Source organism: Vipera berus, assembly GCF_964194415.1.
Source record: "Vipera berus genome assembly, chromosome: 16".
Taxonomy (NCBI): domain Eukaryota; kingdom Metazoa; phylum Chordata; class Lepidosauria; order Squamata; family Viperidae; genus Vipera; species Vipera berus.
This window is the reverse complement of record NC_138219.1, coordinates 3,560,192-3,575,935: the sequence shown is the minus strand read 5'-3', so window position 1 is coordinate 3,575,935 and position 15,744 is coordinate 3,560,192. Positions and strand designations below refer to the sequence as shown.

Sequence of the window (15,744 nt, the reverse complement as noted above, 5' to 3'; positions counted from 1 at the left end):
TTCCATTTATATCCCGCCCTTCTCCGAAGACTCAGGGCGGCTTACAAGCTTAGCAGTTTTTCAAAGGGAAGACCCCCTTGCCTACTTCAATTTGGTCTTTATTGCAACTTTTGGAGGGAGGAAACCCTTAAAGCCGGAGGGAGGGGATTCCCTCCCCAACCACCTTCTCTGATCACTATGATTTATTTTGCCCTCACCGGGCACAGCCAGAAGAAGGCAGTAGGACGGTGAACATTGCAACAGTAGGAGAGACGGAGGAAAGGAATCTTTTTTTTAAAAAAAAATCCATTAAGTTATTAGCTCTCATTACAGAAGGACCCCAGGTACAACCCACGCTTATCTTTAATAAGCTGTTACCTTGATTCTTACTACCTTGACTTACGCACAAATTGAGACAAGAATTTTTGCTGTTAAGCAAATTGGTTATTAAGTGAGTCCTGTCTCGATTTTACAGCTTTTTTTTTTTTGGCACACTGCAGTTGTTGAGTGATTTATACGGTCATTAAGCAAATCTGCTTCCCCCCCTGCCCCCAAATGACTGGGCTTGCCAGAAGCCAGCTAAAAGAAGGCTGCGAACCACGAGATCGCTTGGCCCTGGGACGCTGCCACTGGTGTAAATATATGGTAGTTGCCAAGCACTCAAATTCTGATCATGGGGAGGCTGCCTTGATTCTGTGAAGACTGGGTGTAAATCACGTTTTTCACTGCCATGGTAACTCTGAATAGTACTGAATGAATGGTTGTTACGTGGCGAACTATCTGCACGCAAACCAACCCAGGTACCAAGTTCGCAAACAATTAAATGTTCACCCAAAGCAAAGTCTGCATGTCGTGCAAATAGAGGCAGTCCTCGGCTTACAAGAGTTCATTTAGTGGCTGTTCAACGTTTCAACGGCGCTAAAAAAAAGTGACCTAGGACCCTTTTTCCCCCCACACTTGGGATTTTTGCAGCATCCCCAGGGTCATATGATCAAAAGCCAGACGCTTGGCAACTGGTTCGTATTTATGACGGTCACTGTGTCTCCCGGAGTCACGCGATCGATCCCCTTTTGCGACCTTCTGTCAAGCAAAGCCAATGGGGAAGCCATATATCACTTAACGACCGTGTTACTAAGTGAACGACTGCAGTTTCTCGCTTAACAACTGTGGCAAGAAAAGTCGTAAAACGGGGCAAAACTCACCGAACAAATGTCTCGCTTAACAAGAGAAATGTTGGGCTCCATTGTGATTGCAAGTAGGGGTGCTTGTCCCTGGAGGAATTACTCCTGCCTGAGCAGGGGGTTGGACTAGATGACCTCCAAGGTCCCTTCCAACATCATCACCATCATCATCATCATCTTCATTATTATTATTATTATTATTAAACTTTTATTCATTAAACATGAAACTCAGTCAACTGAACACTCAAATTGACTGGCACCAACGGATGACACGGGCTGTTGCCAGCATCCCAGGTATCAACCAGGTATCTCCTTAAAAAGTAAGATGTTCCAAGTAGTGCAGTTTTTTGTAGCTTTGCTGGAGTTATTGCAGGAAGCTGCAATTTCTTGATGTATTTTGCAAAGTTGTTATCAGCATCATCATTATTATTATTATCATTATTATTATTATCATTATCATCATCATTGCGGTTGTTGTTGTTATATTATTATTATTATTATTATTATTATTATTATTATTATTATTATTATTATTATTATTATTATTAAGCACTTCTGCAAAGTACTGTATGTGGTGCAAATGCAGCGAGAGACAAGCTCACCCATTGAAGACATAAACAATAAAGACAAATTTAAGACAGTCTCTACTCTGGGTGTTCCCTAAACTCTTTAGCCAGCCCCCAAGGCACTACATCCCCGACAAAAAGAGTGCAACACACCCGGTGTTGCCCTCACAAACTGTGCAAAGGACCAGCTCAGTCTAGCCCAGGGGTCAGCAACCTGAAACAGTGAAAGAGCCACTCGGAACCGGTTCCCTCACAAAAGGAAAAACTGGGAGCCGCAAAAAATGTGTGCACATGCGCATACATGCGCGCATGCGCATGCGCAGAACAGGGTTTGACTGAAGAGTGGAGCCAAGGTGAGATATGCACCTACCCTGCATGTTTGAATTGACTGGTTGAACTTTTTTAGTCCCACTTTTTTTTTTTTTTTGGACTGCACATGGCAGAGGACTGGGAGCCGCATTAGACGGCTGAAAGAGCTGCATGTGGCTCCGGAGCCGCGGGTTGCAGACCTGTGGTCTAGCCTCTCTCCGCCTAGCCTAAACGTCCTCTGCTGAGGGAGGGGCAGGAACGCTTGGACACTCGAGCACAAATTGTTGCTCAGTGTTTTTTAAGCTCAGCTCCAGCTACCAATTGGGAAAGCAACCAGGCAGTGAAGGCGTTGGAGCCAACAGGAAAGGGAGATCTGGGTGGGGGAAGTGTCTCTGTGTGTTTGTGTATGTGTGTGTGTGTGGGGGGGAAGGCTTTAGGCATTGCAATAAACCAGCCTGCGTGCATTTGCTGCTGGTCTTTGTGAATCCAGCGACTGTCAGTTGTAAATCACAGTTGGTGGGTCAGTGTATCATGGGAACCCAGTCAACTGTAGCTCTTTGAGCAAACACTGCTGTAGTTAAGCAAATATTGGCTTAGAGTCCAGGGGTAGGCAACCTTGGCTCTTTTAGGACTCGTGGACTCGTGGCTCAGGAATTCTGGGAGTTGAAGTCCACGAGTCCTAAAAGAGCCAAGGTTGCCTACCCCTGGCTTAGACCCAGTCCCGGCTGCTCTCACCCAGAGCAATCTGGTTTACAGGACACAATCCGCAACGCCACAAGCAGAAGGTGGGAAGAAGGACTCAACAAGCCTTGTTTACCTGGAGCCCCTTTCGCACAGCATCACCTGAAGCCAGACAGAAAAGTTTTGGAAAAAGATAAGTAAAACGTGAGACCAGGCCAAATAATTATTACTTTTTACAACTCAACTGGAACTTGGAAAGGAGAGAAGAAAAAGAGCAACTAAGACGATTAAAGGCCTGGAGACTAAAACATATGAAGAACGTGACCCTGGGACACTGCAGCCGTCGTAAATAGGAGTCGGTTGCCGAGCTCCTGACCGTGGGGATGCTACGGCGGTCGTAAGTGTGGAAAAAAATGGTCATCAGCGCTGTTGCAACTTTGAACGGTCCCTCAAGGAGCTGCTGTTAAGCTGTACTTGGTTCCCTTCCCAATTGTATTAAAATAATTGTTTTAACTGATGGAGAGGTCCAGATGCAACTCAACGTTTAAAAAAAGGGCTCAAAGAAAAGGTGAGCTGATTGGTTTGCGATACCAAGAAGCAGCAACTATTTAGTAGGGAAACCTGGATACTGAGATCTTGGAAAGAGTGCAGAGAAGAGCACCAAAGATTGTTACGGGACTAGAGGCTAACCCACAGGTCTGCAACCCGCGGCTCCGGAGCTGCATGCGGCTCTTTCAACCGTCTCCTGCGGCTCCCAGTCCTCTGCCATGTGCAGTCCAAAAAAAAAAAAAGTGGGACTAAAAAAGTTCAACCAATCAATTCAAATATGCAGGATAGGTGCATATCTCGCCTTGGCTCCACTCTTCAGTCAAACCCTGTTCTGCGCATGTGCGCATGTACACAAATGCGCACACATTTTTTGCGGCTCCCAGTTTTTCCTTTTGTGAGGGAACCGGTTCCGAGTGGCTCTTTCACTGTTTCAGGTTGCTGACCCCTGGGCTAAACCATACAATGGACTGAGGGAACTGGGTGTGTCTAGTGTGTAGAAGAGAAGAATTGTGTGTGTGTGTGTTTGTGTGTGTGAACATGATAGCAGCCTACCACTACTTGAGGAGCTGTTGCAGCAAAGAGGGGATTGACCTATTTTCCAAAGCACTTGAGGGCAGAACGAAAAAAATAACAGATAGAAATCTACCAAGGAGCGATGTAAGCTTAGAATTTTCTGACTGGGAGAACAATTAATCAATGGAACGGCTTCCCTCCGGAGGTTGTGGGTGCTCCATGGTTGGAGGTCTTCAAGAAGACCTAGAATGGTGTAGGGTTTCCAGCTTGAGCAGGGAGTTGGACTAGAAGACCTCCATGGTCCCTTCCAACCCTGTCGTTCTATGGTCTATATCTTTTTCTTACCAATTTGGCCTATGGCATGGAATCAATCAAACCTGTTGAACCAAGTCCCAACAGGGCAGGCCCAGTGGAAGGTGGCCTTAGGAAGGAGATAATTCTTTTTAGATGTTTTGGGTGTATGTGCGTATCCCTGTTGTCACCAAGAAGAAGATTCTTGATGTTGTGATTCAGGGTCAGCCTGTGGGTTCGGCAGTTGGGTCGGACGACTCAGAGGAGGAGGGGGGTGTTGAAGACCTTGCTGAGGGGGTTGAAGATCTTGCTGATGAGAGCCCTCAGCCAGGCCCCTCCCACTTGGTCACCACGGAGACCCAGCTGTGTGAGCCTGACAGTGTGGATGAAGATGACCCACAGCTGGCCCTGTTCAAGGACGCCTGATGCAGGAGGCAGTCAATCAGGAGTAAACAGAGGAAGGCAATGGGGCTCCTCGGAAGGAGGCACAGAGAAGCCACGCCCTGAACTCTATATAAGGGGAATGTGTGGGAGGGCTGGTTTGCTGAAGGCAACCGCTTGGATAGTTCATGTTTCTTAAAGCTCCTGTTTCTTGGTTTGTCTTGTTCCGTTTGTTTTTGTGGTAATAAATTTGGCAGGCGTAATTCCAGCCTCTTGCCTTCTTGTAAAAGGGGTTGTCCCTGCCTTTTCTGCAGGGCCGGTAGCAGGCTGGTACAGAACACTTGATTCTTTGCCATTTTTTATTAACTTTAGGCCTTCAAATGACTTCAAGGGCTCATCTTTCTCCATCAAGAGCCTGCACTTCATTAACAGCTTCTCTGTTACCAGAAACGCCATTCCCTGATTCCAGACGAGATTCGGGATCAACGTCATAGGCCAAGATAGGAAGACCCACACATGGATTTTAGAGAACAAACGAAAATATACGAGGCCATCAAGAGCGTGAAAGAATTGAAATGGAAATGGGGCTGGTCAGGTAGCAAGAAGAACCGATGGCCGGTGGATCAAAAGCATCCACGAGACCTAAAACAAGATGGAGGGATGACACCAGCCAGTAGGGTGGGCCCAATTGGTAAAAGGAAGTTCAGGACTGCATTGGTGGGAAACATTTGGAAGAGGCCTTCATCCTGCACTGGATGGACAATGGCTAGTAGGATGATATCGATTTGACAAAGACAAACAATTCCCCAAAACACAACGCCCAAAACACCAACACCAACTCTTCACCTCTTCATTCACAGCCGGCGCATTGAAAAAGTAGGTTTCCTTTCCTGACACACAGATATTTATTTCGAAGGGCAAAGTTTGAGGAGAGAAAGGAAAGTCGACAAAGAAACAGACACACAGAGCTGAGCATCAAGCTTAGGCAGCCCCCGCAAAGCAACATTGGGCATGGGGGTTAGATTTGAATGCCAGGGCAGACGGGGGCTACCCCAGCCTGTTTTTCTTCACACACACACCCCAATTCCCCGCTAATAAGCATGGATCTCCCTCAACCGTCAGGCGAAACCAGCATGACTGAGGATTAGGAAGGGGTGAAAAGACGTGGCAGCTGCCTGGGAAGACGGCACCATTCCCACGTTCTTGGAAAGGGAGGGGAATGCAAATAGAAGCAGGACTAACGGGGACGATGTTCAGCAGAGGTTGAAAAAAGAAAAGAAAAAAAAAAAGAGAGAGGGGAGGAAACACCATTTCCGAAGCCAAATAAATGCCAGATTGTCCATTAAACCTAGTTAGGGAATCCCCACTGTTTGTTTTCTTCTACAAAGGTTTACAACGGGGGGTGGGGGGGTGGGTTGCAACAAAGGCAGCAACATGTCCCCAACAGCCGCTAAATCCACAGGGTCTCTTTACTGAGAGCCAAGGGAATACAGGTTGTCCTCGTCTTACAGCAGTTCATTTAATGCCGCTTGGGGTGTGTGTGTGAAAGCCCTAATAAGCAGGCATATACATAGAATGAAGGCTACTGCTAAGTTTGTAAGCCGCCCTGAGTCTTCGGAGAAGGGCGGGATATAAATGGGATTAAAATAAATAAATAAATAAATAAATAAAATAAATAGTGACCGTTTGAAGTTACAAGGGCGCGGGGGGGGGGGAAGAGGTACTTGGTGACCCGTTTTCCACACTTAACGACCGTTGCAGCATCCCCGCGGTCACGGGATCAACATTCGGATGCTCGGCAGCTGACTCGAACCTGTGACTCATTTCATGGAACTGACTGCAATGTTGATTGCAGCGCCCTGGGGGTCACGTGATTCCCCTTTGGCCGACGAGCGAAGTCAATGGGGGAAGGCAGATTGACTTAACGACCAGGTTGCCGATTTAACAACTGCAGCGATTCGCGTAACAAACCTGGCAAGAAAAGCTGTAAAGCTCACTTAAGAAATTTCTCACTGAGCAACACGCATTTGGGGCTCAACTGTGGTCGCAAGTTGAGGACCACCCGTACCACGAACAGGCTCATGGTTTGGGACCTTTAAAAAGCCAGGTGAGGCAAAAGGTCAGGAGAGAGGTAGACGGACAACGGAGTGGCTTGCCACCAGACGTTGTGGGTGCTCCATCCCTGGAGGTTTTTAAGAAGAGACTGGACAGCCACCTGCCTGGAATGGACATAGGGTCTCCTGTTTGGGCAGGGGGCTGGATTATAAGAACTGCCAGGTCTCTTCAGCCTTATGATTCCATGGAAGCTATGCTCAGTGGTGGCAATCAGGTCTGAAGCTTAAACTCAAAAAAGCAGTTCACACAACAGACCTGGCTGGCCTGGAATGAGATTGACTTAGTTGCAGGTAGTCTTCAACTTACAAACATTCTTTTAGCGACCAGTTCAAAATTACAACGGCATTGAAAAAAGTTAGAATAGAATAGAATAGAATAGAATAGAATAGAATAGAATAGAATAGAATAGAATAGAATAGAATAGAATAGAATAGAATAGAATAGAATAGAATAGAATAGAATAGAAGGATTGTAGAAGAATAGGATAGAATAGAATAGAATAAAGAAAACATGGAATGGAGAATAGAATAGAAAGATTGTAGAATAGAACAGAATAGAATAGAATAGAATAGAATAGAATAGAATAGAATAGAATAGAATAGAATAGAATGGAATGGAATGGAATGGAATGGAATGGAATGGAATGGAATGGAATGGAATAGAACAGAACATGAATAGAAATAGAAATAGAAATAGAAATAGAATAGAATAGAATAGAATAGAATAGAATAGAATAGAATAGAATAGAATAGAATAGAATAGAATAGAATAGAATAGAATAGAATAGAGCTGGAAGGGACCTTGGAGGTCTTCTAGTCCAGCCCCCTGCTCAAGCAGGAGAACTTGTACCATCTCAGAGAGGTGAATGTCCAGCCTCTTCTTAAAAACCTCCAGTGATGGAGCGCCCACGATTTCTGGTGGCAAGCGGTTCCACTGGTTGATTGTCCTCACTGTCAGGAAGTTTCTCCTTAATTCCAGGTTGCTTGTCTCCTTGGTCAGTTTCCAACCACTGTTTCTCGTCCTTCCCTCTGGTGCTTTGGTGAACAACCTGACCCCCTCTGCCTTGTGGCAGCCCCACAGCTATCATGCCTCCCCTGTTTCTTCTTTTCTTTAGACTAGCCGCGACTGTTTTTCATACTTATGACCGTCACAGCATCTCCACGGCCATGTGATCAACATTTGGGCGCTTGGCAACCGACCCGTAGTTAGGACAGTTGCAGAGTCCTGGGCTGACCTGAGACCACCGACTGTAACCTATCTAGCTGGCCTCTGACAAGCAAAGCCAATGGGGGAAGCCAGATTCGGGTTAATAACCACATAATTCCCTTAACAACTGCAGTCCCAAAAAAAGGTTGTTAAATGAGGTGCAACTCGCTTGCCTAGCAACAGAAAGTTTGGTCTCAACTGTGGTCATAAGTCAAGGGCTAGCTTTTAGGCACGCTTTTGCACCCCCAAATTAGGGTGCTTCGTTTCCAGAGGGAGAAAGTTAGCGAAAAGAACCTTTTCTTGAGCAGACAAAAGATGGAAACATCGGAGAAAACAAAGGTCACAAAGAGACACCAGCAACATCCATATCTCTCTCTCTCTCTCTCTCTCTCTCTCTCTCTCTCTCTCTCTCTCTCTCTCTCTCTCTCTCTCTCTCTCTCTCTCTCTCTCTCTCTCTCTCTCTCTTTTCTTTCCACCCCCCATAAATGCCAAAAAGCAAAGCAATTACAGGCAGGAGGTGTTATGGTGAATGAATTGCTAGGGTGGCTGTAGGGATCAACTTTCTGGGACAAAGGGACAAAGGCCAGGCCTCAGTTCTGCAAACAGAAAAGCCGGATGCCCCCTTCCCAACCCCCCTCCCCTCCCCCTCCCCCCCTGCCCCGCTGCTTTTTCAAAGGGATGAAAGTGCCATGAAAGTGTGAAATGGCCAGAGTGCCAATTAAACCCTCCAGTTCTCAGAAGCGAGAAATTGCGGCTGGGTGGAAAGGGTTCGAAATGCTCCCTCCCCAGCCCTCTCCTTCCTGCTCAGTCCACCACCACCACCACGTCCAGGGCCCTCTTTCCGTCTCAGTGTAAAACCTCCAGCTGCTGTGAAACATCTGCCCGATCAACGGCAACGGCCACCAGGCTTGGCAGCCGAGGCGGCTGGGGCTGCCAGCTGGGGCTGCCAAAGAGGGGAGGATACAGAACAAGCCTTGCCTCAACTCGGGAGGGGCCTTCCAACTCGCCCCAGGGGAAAAAACAAGACTGGGCTTTCAAGAGACCAAGGGCCATTTCGACATCCCCCCCGTTTTGCAAGAGGCCGGGCGGGAAGAGAAACCCACAAAGGGCAGCACCCCAGCGCTTCCGAAATGAGAAGTGCGACAGTCGGAAGCGTGCGCTGCCAGGCTGCCGCCACAGAAGTTGGATCCACAAGGCCAGAAGCGCCGAAGAGCCAGCCGAAACGAGGCATCGTGGCTCAGAGGGGCGCTACCGCTACCGTCTGCCTGCCGCTTCAAGCCCGACCTCGGCATCCCTCCCTCCTGCCTGGCCTGTTGTGGAACACAAAGGGGAAAAACAGTCGGTCCCTGGAGCCTCAGGCAAAGGAAACAAACGCGGTGTTTGTAAAGCGGAGGTCTCCCTCAAGTCCCTCGATTTCCCTGCAACAACAGCTGAGTTAACAAGGCAACGTGGCTGGGTTCCCATAACGCACCGCGTCCTCATTAAATAAACTGCATCATGACTTAACGAGTAGGCCTGGTTCCCCCATCATCATCATCATCATCCTAGCCATGGTTCCTCCACTGCAGGATGAAGGCCTCTTCCACATGTTTGCCACCAATACGGTCCTGGGCTTTCCTTTGGCCAATTGGGCCCACGACCTTTCCTGATGTCGTCGCTCCATCTTGTTTGAGTTCTCTCTCGTGGGTGCTTTTGACCAAGTGGGATCCATTCTATAACCGCCTTGGTCCATCTATCATTGGTTCTTAATAGATGGATGGATGGATGGATGGATGGATGGATGGATGGATAGACAGATGGATGGATGGATGGATGGATAGATAGGATAGGATAGGATAGGATAGGATAGGATAGGATAGGATAGGATAGGATAGGATAGGATAGGATAGGATAGGATAGACAGACAAGGTAGCTAGCTAACTAGGTAGGCAGGCAGGCAGACAGAACATCATTCATCATCCTAGCCATGGTCCCTCCACTGCAGGATGAAGGCCTCTTCCGCATGTTTCCCACCAATACGGTCCTGGGCTTTCCTTTGGCCAATTGGGCCCACGACCTTTCCTGATGTCGTCGCTCCATCTTGTTTGAGTTCTCTCTCGTGGGTGCTTTTGACCAAGTGGGATCCATTCTATAACCGCCTTGGTCCATCTATCATTGGTTCTTAATAGATGGATGGATGGATGGATGGATGGACGGATGGACAGACAGACAGGATAGGATAGGATAGACAGACAAGGTAGCTAGCTAACTAGATAGGCAGGCAGGCAGACAGATCATCATTCATCTTCCTAGCCATTGTCCATCCACTGCAGGATGAAGGCCTCGTCCGCATGTCTTGGGCTTTCCTTTGGCCAATTGGGCCCACGACCCTTCCTGATGTCGTCGCTCCATCTTCTTTGAGGTCTCTCTCTTGGGCGCTTTTGATCAAGGGGGATCCACTCTATGACCGCCTTGGTCCACCGGCCATCGGTTCTTCTTGCTACGCGACCAGCCCCATTTCCATATTTCAATTCTTTTACTCTCTCGACGGCCTCGTATATTTTTGTGTGTTCTCTAAAATCCATGTGTGGGTCTTCCTATCTTGTCCCGTGATGCCGAGCATGTCTCTTTCTTTGCGCCACGCATGGCTTTTGCATCGATTGTGAGGTTAGGGTCCCGGTTTGGCCGGCGTACGTTAGAGCAGGTGGCACACGTTGGCCGAAAACTTTTCTCTTCAGGCCTGGGGGGGGGGGAGGAGGTTATTCTTGGAAATTACGCTTAGCTTGCCAAATGCCTGCCAACCACATTTAAAACGCCGTGCAATTTCCTTTATTGTTATCACTTTCCACCGAGATCTGTTGGCCAAGGTCTACTTAGGTCTAGCTCTTCTCCAGATACAAACTTTTTTTTTCTTTCTTTGGTAAATTTATTAAACATAACCCGGCTCTTTTGGGGGGGGGGTATTTTTAAGCCAGATGGTTCTCCTGCTTTGTATGTACAGCTCTTGCACCTGTCTTTGTAGCTTTTCTGGGTCTTGTGAGAAGAGAGCAACGTCATCTGAGTAGGCCTCGTTCCCCAGGAAGACTGAACCCAAATAACCGAGCCTCTCTCGGTCTAACTCGCCTACAAATTCCAGCCCTCTCAGTCCCCTCTCTGCAAAATGGGAAGGAACAATCAACTTTATCTCGGTTCCCGTAAGGATGAACACGAGGTCTGCAAGCTACAAATGTTTTCCCCGAAGTTGGTGTAAAGTGGGGCTTATTATTTTTACAGCTGTTCGCTAATCTGTTAGACACGTTCAACTCAAATTTCAAATCCGAGTTTCAACTACCAACGCAGGAATCCGAGATAGCTTATTCTCCCATCACCCAGCTCCCGCGTGGTTAAAAAGAAAAAAAAAAGTTTTAGGATTTTTTTTTTTAAAAAAAAAAAAACAGCTTTAAGATGGGAAAGTTATTTTAAGGCTCGGCAGTTGAGCTGTTTAAAAATAACCCCGATTAAACATCCCGGCTTATTATTACGAACATGGTTCTCGAATGCCAGAATAAATCACAGCTCAATGGCGGATGCAAATGTGTGTCCCCCACCCCGCCCCACCCCACCCCCATTTCTGTAGAAGTGAAGGGAGGGAGCAATCCACAAAGGCTGTTCCTTTTCTGGCTCTTCTCATTTCACGAGGTTACCCCAAGGCGCTGCTTTTTATTTTCCCCTCTCTCTCTTAATTTAAAGAATTGACACAGTACGCGCTTCTGTTCCAAGGAAATAAATTCTCCCTGCCCAAAATGTCCCACCCAGTCTGCTAAAAAAATAAACAACTACTCAAAATTCCACTTTTGAGACAGAGGAGTTTGTCCAACTTGACAAAAGGTATCCGGAAACATGGCTTTCCCAAAAACGATCTGCTACTACACCACAATTCAGCCCAAAAGTTCTGAGACAGTTAATTGAATTTTGCCCCGCTTGACGAACCTTTCTCGCCACGGCTGTTAAGTGAATCACTGCAGCCGATGAGTTAGCAACCTGGTTTTTAAGTGAATCTGCCCCCACCCACCCCCACCCCAATTGACTTTGCTGGTCAGAAGGTCGTAAAAGGGGATCGCGTGACACCCCCCGGGGGACATTGTGACCGTCATAAATAGGAGTCAGTTGCCAAGCGGCTGAATTTTGATCATGTGACCAATGGGGAGGCTGCAATGGTCACTTGCAGTGAAAAACATTCGCTTTTTTTAGTGCCACTGTGACTTTGAACTGTCAGTAAATGAACTGTTGTAAGTTGAGGACTGCCTGTATTCCAAAAGTAATCTTATTTAGTTACTGCATGTATAGCTGACCTTCCAGGACAGATAGTCCTCAACTTACAACCATTCCTTCAGCAACCGTTTAATGTTACAACGACACTGAAAAGTTATTTTTGACCAGTCCTCGCACTTATGACCATTGCAGCGTTCCCAATCACCTGATCCAAATTTGAATACTTGACAACTGGATGAATTTACAACAACTGCAGCAACCCAGGGTTGTGTGAACTGCCCTTTGCAACCTTCCCAGCTATGATTCACTTAACAACTGCAGTGGTTCTATTTAACAACTGTGGCCAAAAAAAAGGCTGTAAAATTAGGCAGAACTCGTTTAACAACCCGTCTTGCTTACCAACAGACATTCTGGTCCCAATTGTGGTCATAAAAACCAATCAAGGGGAAATCCAACTTAGAAGCAAGGAGAAACTTCTTAACAGTAGGAACAATCAACCAGTGGAACAGCTTGCCACCAGAAGTTGTGGGAGCTCCATCACTGGAGGCTTTTAAGAAGAGACTGGAGACAGCCACCTGTCTGAAATGACATAGGATCTCCTGCTTGAGCAGGGGGTTGGACTAGAAGACCTCCAAGGTCCCTTTCCAGCTCGATTCGGAAAGCAGGGACACTTTTGCAGCTGAAAGTGATCAGCCTGGATCTACAGCTTGGGGAACGCAAGGCAGCCAGCCAGTCTGGGCCACCGCCTCAGGGCTTCCTCTGGAGCACGTGAAGCTGGGGAAGGCTGGGCTACTACCCCCTCCGAACTCGGGAGTTTGCCCACGGCGCCACGCGCCACCTCCTTGTCAACAGGTGGGGAGACCCCGAGCTGGAATCCCTGGAGGTTAAGTGGCACCCCCCCCCCCGCAATGTTAGGCGGCCATTGTCTTGCCCCACGTGAAAGGGGTAAGCTAAAGCAGCCAAGCCAGGCTCCCTGCGGTCAGGGACAGCGTTTCCATTTTTGCCACTCCGGAACGGTGAAGACGGTCCAGTTCACAAAGGAGACTCGAGCAAACTCTCTGAAAGGCAGCAAAATGAGGAACATGCTAAAAGAGCTCAAAACCCCGACAAGGCGGAAGAGCAGCGCCCTGGGATCTGTTGTGCGCAACTGGGGGCTACATTTCGTGCGTCCTCCCCGTGTAAGGGATATTTTATACCCTTTTATATCGCAGCTACAGAAAGCTCTATTGTTCGGGGGAACTGGGGCAACCCTTTCAAAGAAAGGGACATCTGGCAAGGCAAGATCTGAAACCAGAAGTGGGGGGGGAAGGGAAGAGGCACGCTTTAAAGATGCAAATAAAATTATAGGGTGCTTTCAGCACCACGCGGAGAAGGCAGTTTTCAAACTGCCGAGCCGAGCGACAAAAGCAGGCCCATCTATTTGTGTCTTGGCTGCCACCCAAGAGGAGAGACGGATTTGGGAGCCACTAGCTTTATTTCCGTACCCGTATGGGAGGTGTTCAGCAAATCAAGCTAGAGAGCAGCCTGCAAAGTTTTACAAATTCAGTTTAAATCACGGGCTGGTGTTCCTCCTCTCTCTGACCTTTATTTTGACCCCTCGTCCCAAATTAGGATTCCAGGCTGAGGCTGGGTGGGAAGGATACAAACAATTTCTGTCTCTTAACTGGAAGTAGTCCCTCCGAAGGAAGGCACACGTGAGGATGAATTCATAAAACTTCCCCAAGTATCCACACGCTTGCAGGGGTTGAAGATGGCCACAAAGGCTTTTTTTTTTTGCAGCCCGGATAGCCGTGCCCACCCTCGCTTCCGATATTTCCCCCCAAAGCACGCTCTCTTGGAAAGCCCCAAAACCAAGCATCACACCCACAAGTTTCCTTCAAATCCCCTTCCCCCCAAGAAAGTCTACGCCACAATACACAACTCCTCAAGAGCTGGGCTGTCTCCCTTCATCTCAGCCCAAACCCTGCTTAAACAAAGACACACAAACACACACACACACACACCCCACCAAGGAGCGGAACTAACCTTCAAGATGTTTTCTTTCTTCCGATCGATTTTAGACCTGGCCAGAGATTCTATCCGAGACATAATCCAGCCTTGGAGAGGATTGGATTGGGTCTCCCGCTAGCTAGGATGGCAGGAGTTTGGGGCATCCAAAGCAAATGAAGAGAAAAACAGGAGTGGATGAATGAAGTTGTCTCTCCTTGGAAAACACAGAGAGAGAGAGAAAGAGAGGGAGGGAGGGAGAAGACCCTTCCAGCTTGCCTTTCCTTTGTACAGCCAACTCACAAGCAGGAAGTTAACTAGCCATGCTCAAAACTTGGATTATTCAAACTGCTTTGCTCCTCCTCTCAGAGACAGAGGAGGAGGAGGAGGAGGAGGAGGAAACCCCCCCTGCTCTTACACCACCTTGGAAAAAAAAAGAGAGGCAAACAAGGGCTGTCCTGTTCCAGAAGTAGAGCAGATTGCATCAGAAACAGCGCTCGGAGGGACCCACTTTCCGGGGACCCAGTGCTTTTCCAGGATTCCTGCTCAACGCTCGCTGCACGATGCTCCGGCTCAGAGCAGCCTCTCCACAGGGCAAGGAGAAAAGCAGTTTGCTAGCAGCACGACGAGGCGCTGCCGTGGCAAGGCAGAAATTCAGCCTATTCCCAGTTGTCCAGGGCTGCCCTACAGTTTAGACCCCAGAGGCTTCCTGGGAACCCGGCAAAGCAGCCGTGTGGTGCAGGGCACCCTGTTCCACAGCCCAGCAACCCTCTTCCACAGCTGCCCAGGGCAGAGGCACCCAAACAGGCACCCCTTCGCCAAGCGTCGAACAGCCAGAGGGAAGCGATGGCATGCCGCACTTCCATTGTTCACTTCCTAGAAGCAAGACGCCACACGCAACCCGGCAACTCCCGAGGTCGGGGTCTTACTTTGTGAAAGCAGATGCGTGACAGTCCCAGTGGGTTGGCGGGGGTTAAACCAAAGGAATCCCGGGTTCAAAGGCTCGGCCCGGCGGCCAGCGACAGCTTCTCGAGCTAAACTACCTACCCTACAAGCAGGTGTATCGTTTGAGCTCTCGGTATTGAAGGGAAAGTCCCTGAAAAAGTTGTGGTAGCTACTCACCGAATACCAGATTCTGAGATGCTGGAAACAACGTGTGGAGATGATGCAAAGGGATTAAAAAAAGGCATTTCTGGCACACAACGCCAACCTTTCACACCGCACGGTATTCTAAAATTCCGGAGAACTGACTGGTGGTCCTTGACATGCAACGGTTCATTTAGTGACTGTTCAAAATTACAACGGCACTGAAAAAAGGTGACTTATGACCGTTATTCACACATTGCAGCATCCCCGTGGGTCGTGTGATCCAAATTCAGATGCTTGGCAAGTGTCTCATACTTAACGACGGTTGCTGTGTCCCCAAGGTCCCGTGATCCCCGTTTGCGACCTTTTGACAAGCAAAATCAACGGGGAAGCCAGATTCACTTAACCACTGGGTTACTAACTTATCGACTGCAGTGATTCGCTTAACAACGGTGGCAAGAGACGTCGTAAAATGGGGCAACACTCACTTAACAAATGTCTCGCTTAACGACAGAACGTGCGGGCTCAATTGTGGACGTAAGTCAAGGACTACCTGTATACAGGTCAACAGAGCCTGTTGACATCTGCTCTTCCCCACGGTCGGTGCAAACAGTAAGCAAGCCAAGATGGGATGTTGGGAAATTGTCCCATGAAGCTCCTGGCTTGTTGCC

General features: G+C 48.1%; 1 protein-coding gene across 3 annotated transcripts in view; it reads right to left on the bottom strand.

Moving 5' to 3' along the window:
• Positions 1-14,285, bottom strand: part of ARHGEF2 (Rho/Rac guanine nucleotide exchange factor 2) — a 73,215-nt gene extending 58,930 nt beyond the window's left edge. For all 3 annotated transcript variants that reach the window (XM_081340516.1, XM_081340518.1, XM_081340517.1), the window contains exon 1: positions 14,027-14,285. In XM_081340516.1, coding sequence (XP_081196642.1) covers positions 14,027-14,089 — 63 coding nt within the window. In that variant the 5' untranslated portion in view covers positions 14,090-14,285. The remainder of the gene's footprint in view (positions 1-14,026) is intronic.
• Between the last annotated feature and the right edge of the window lie 1,459 nt (positions 14,286-15,744).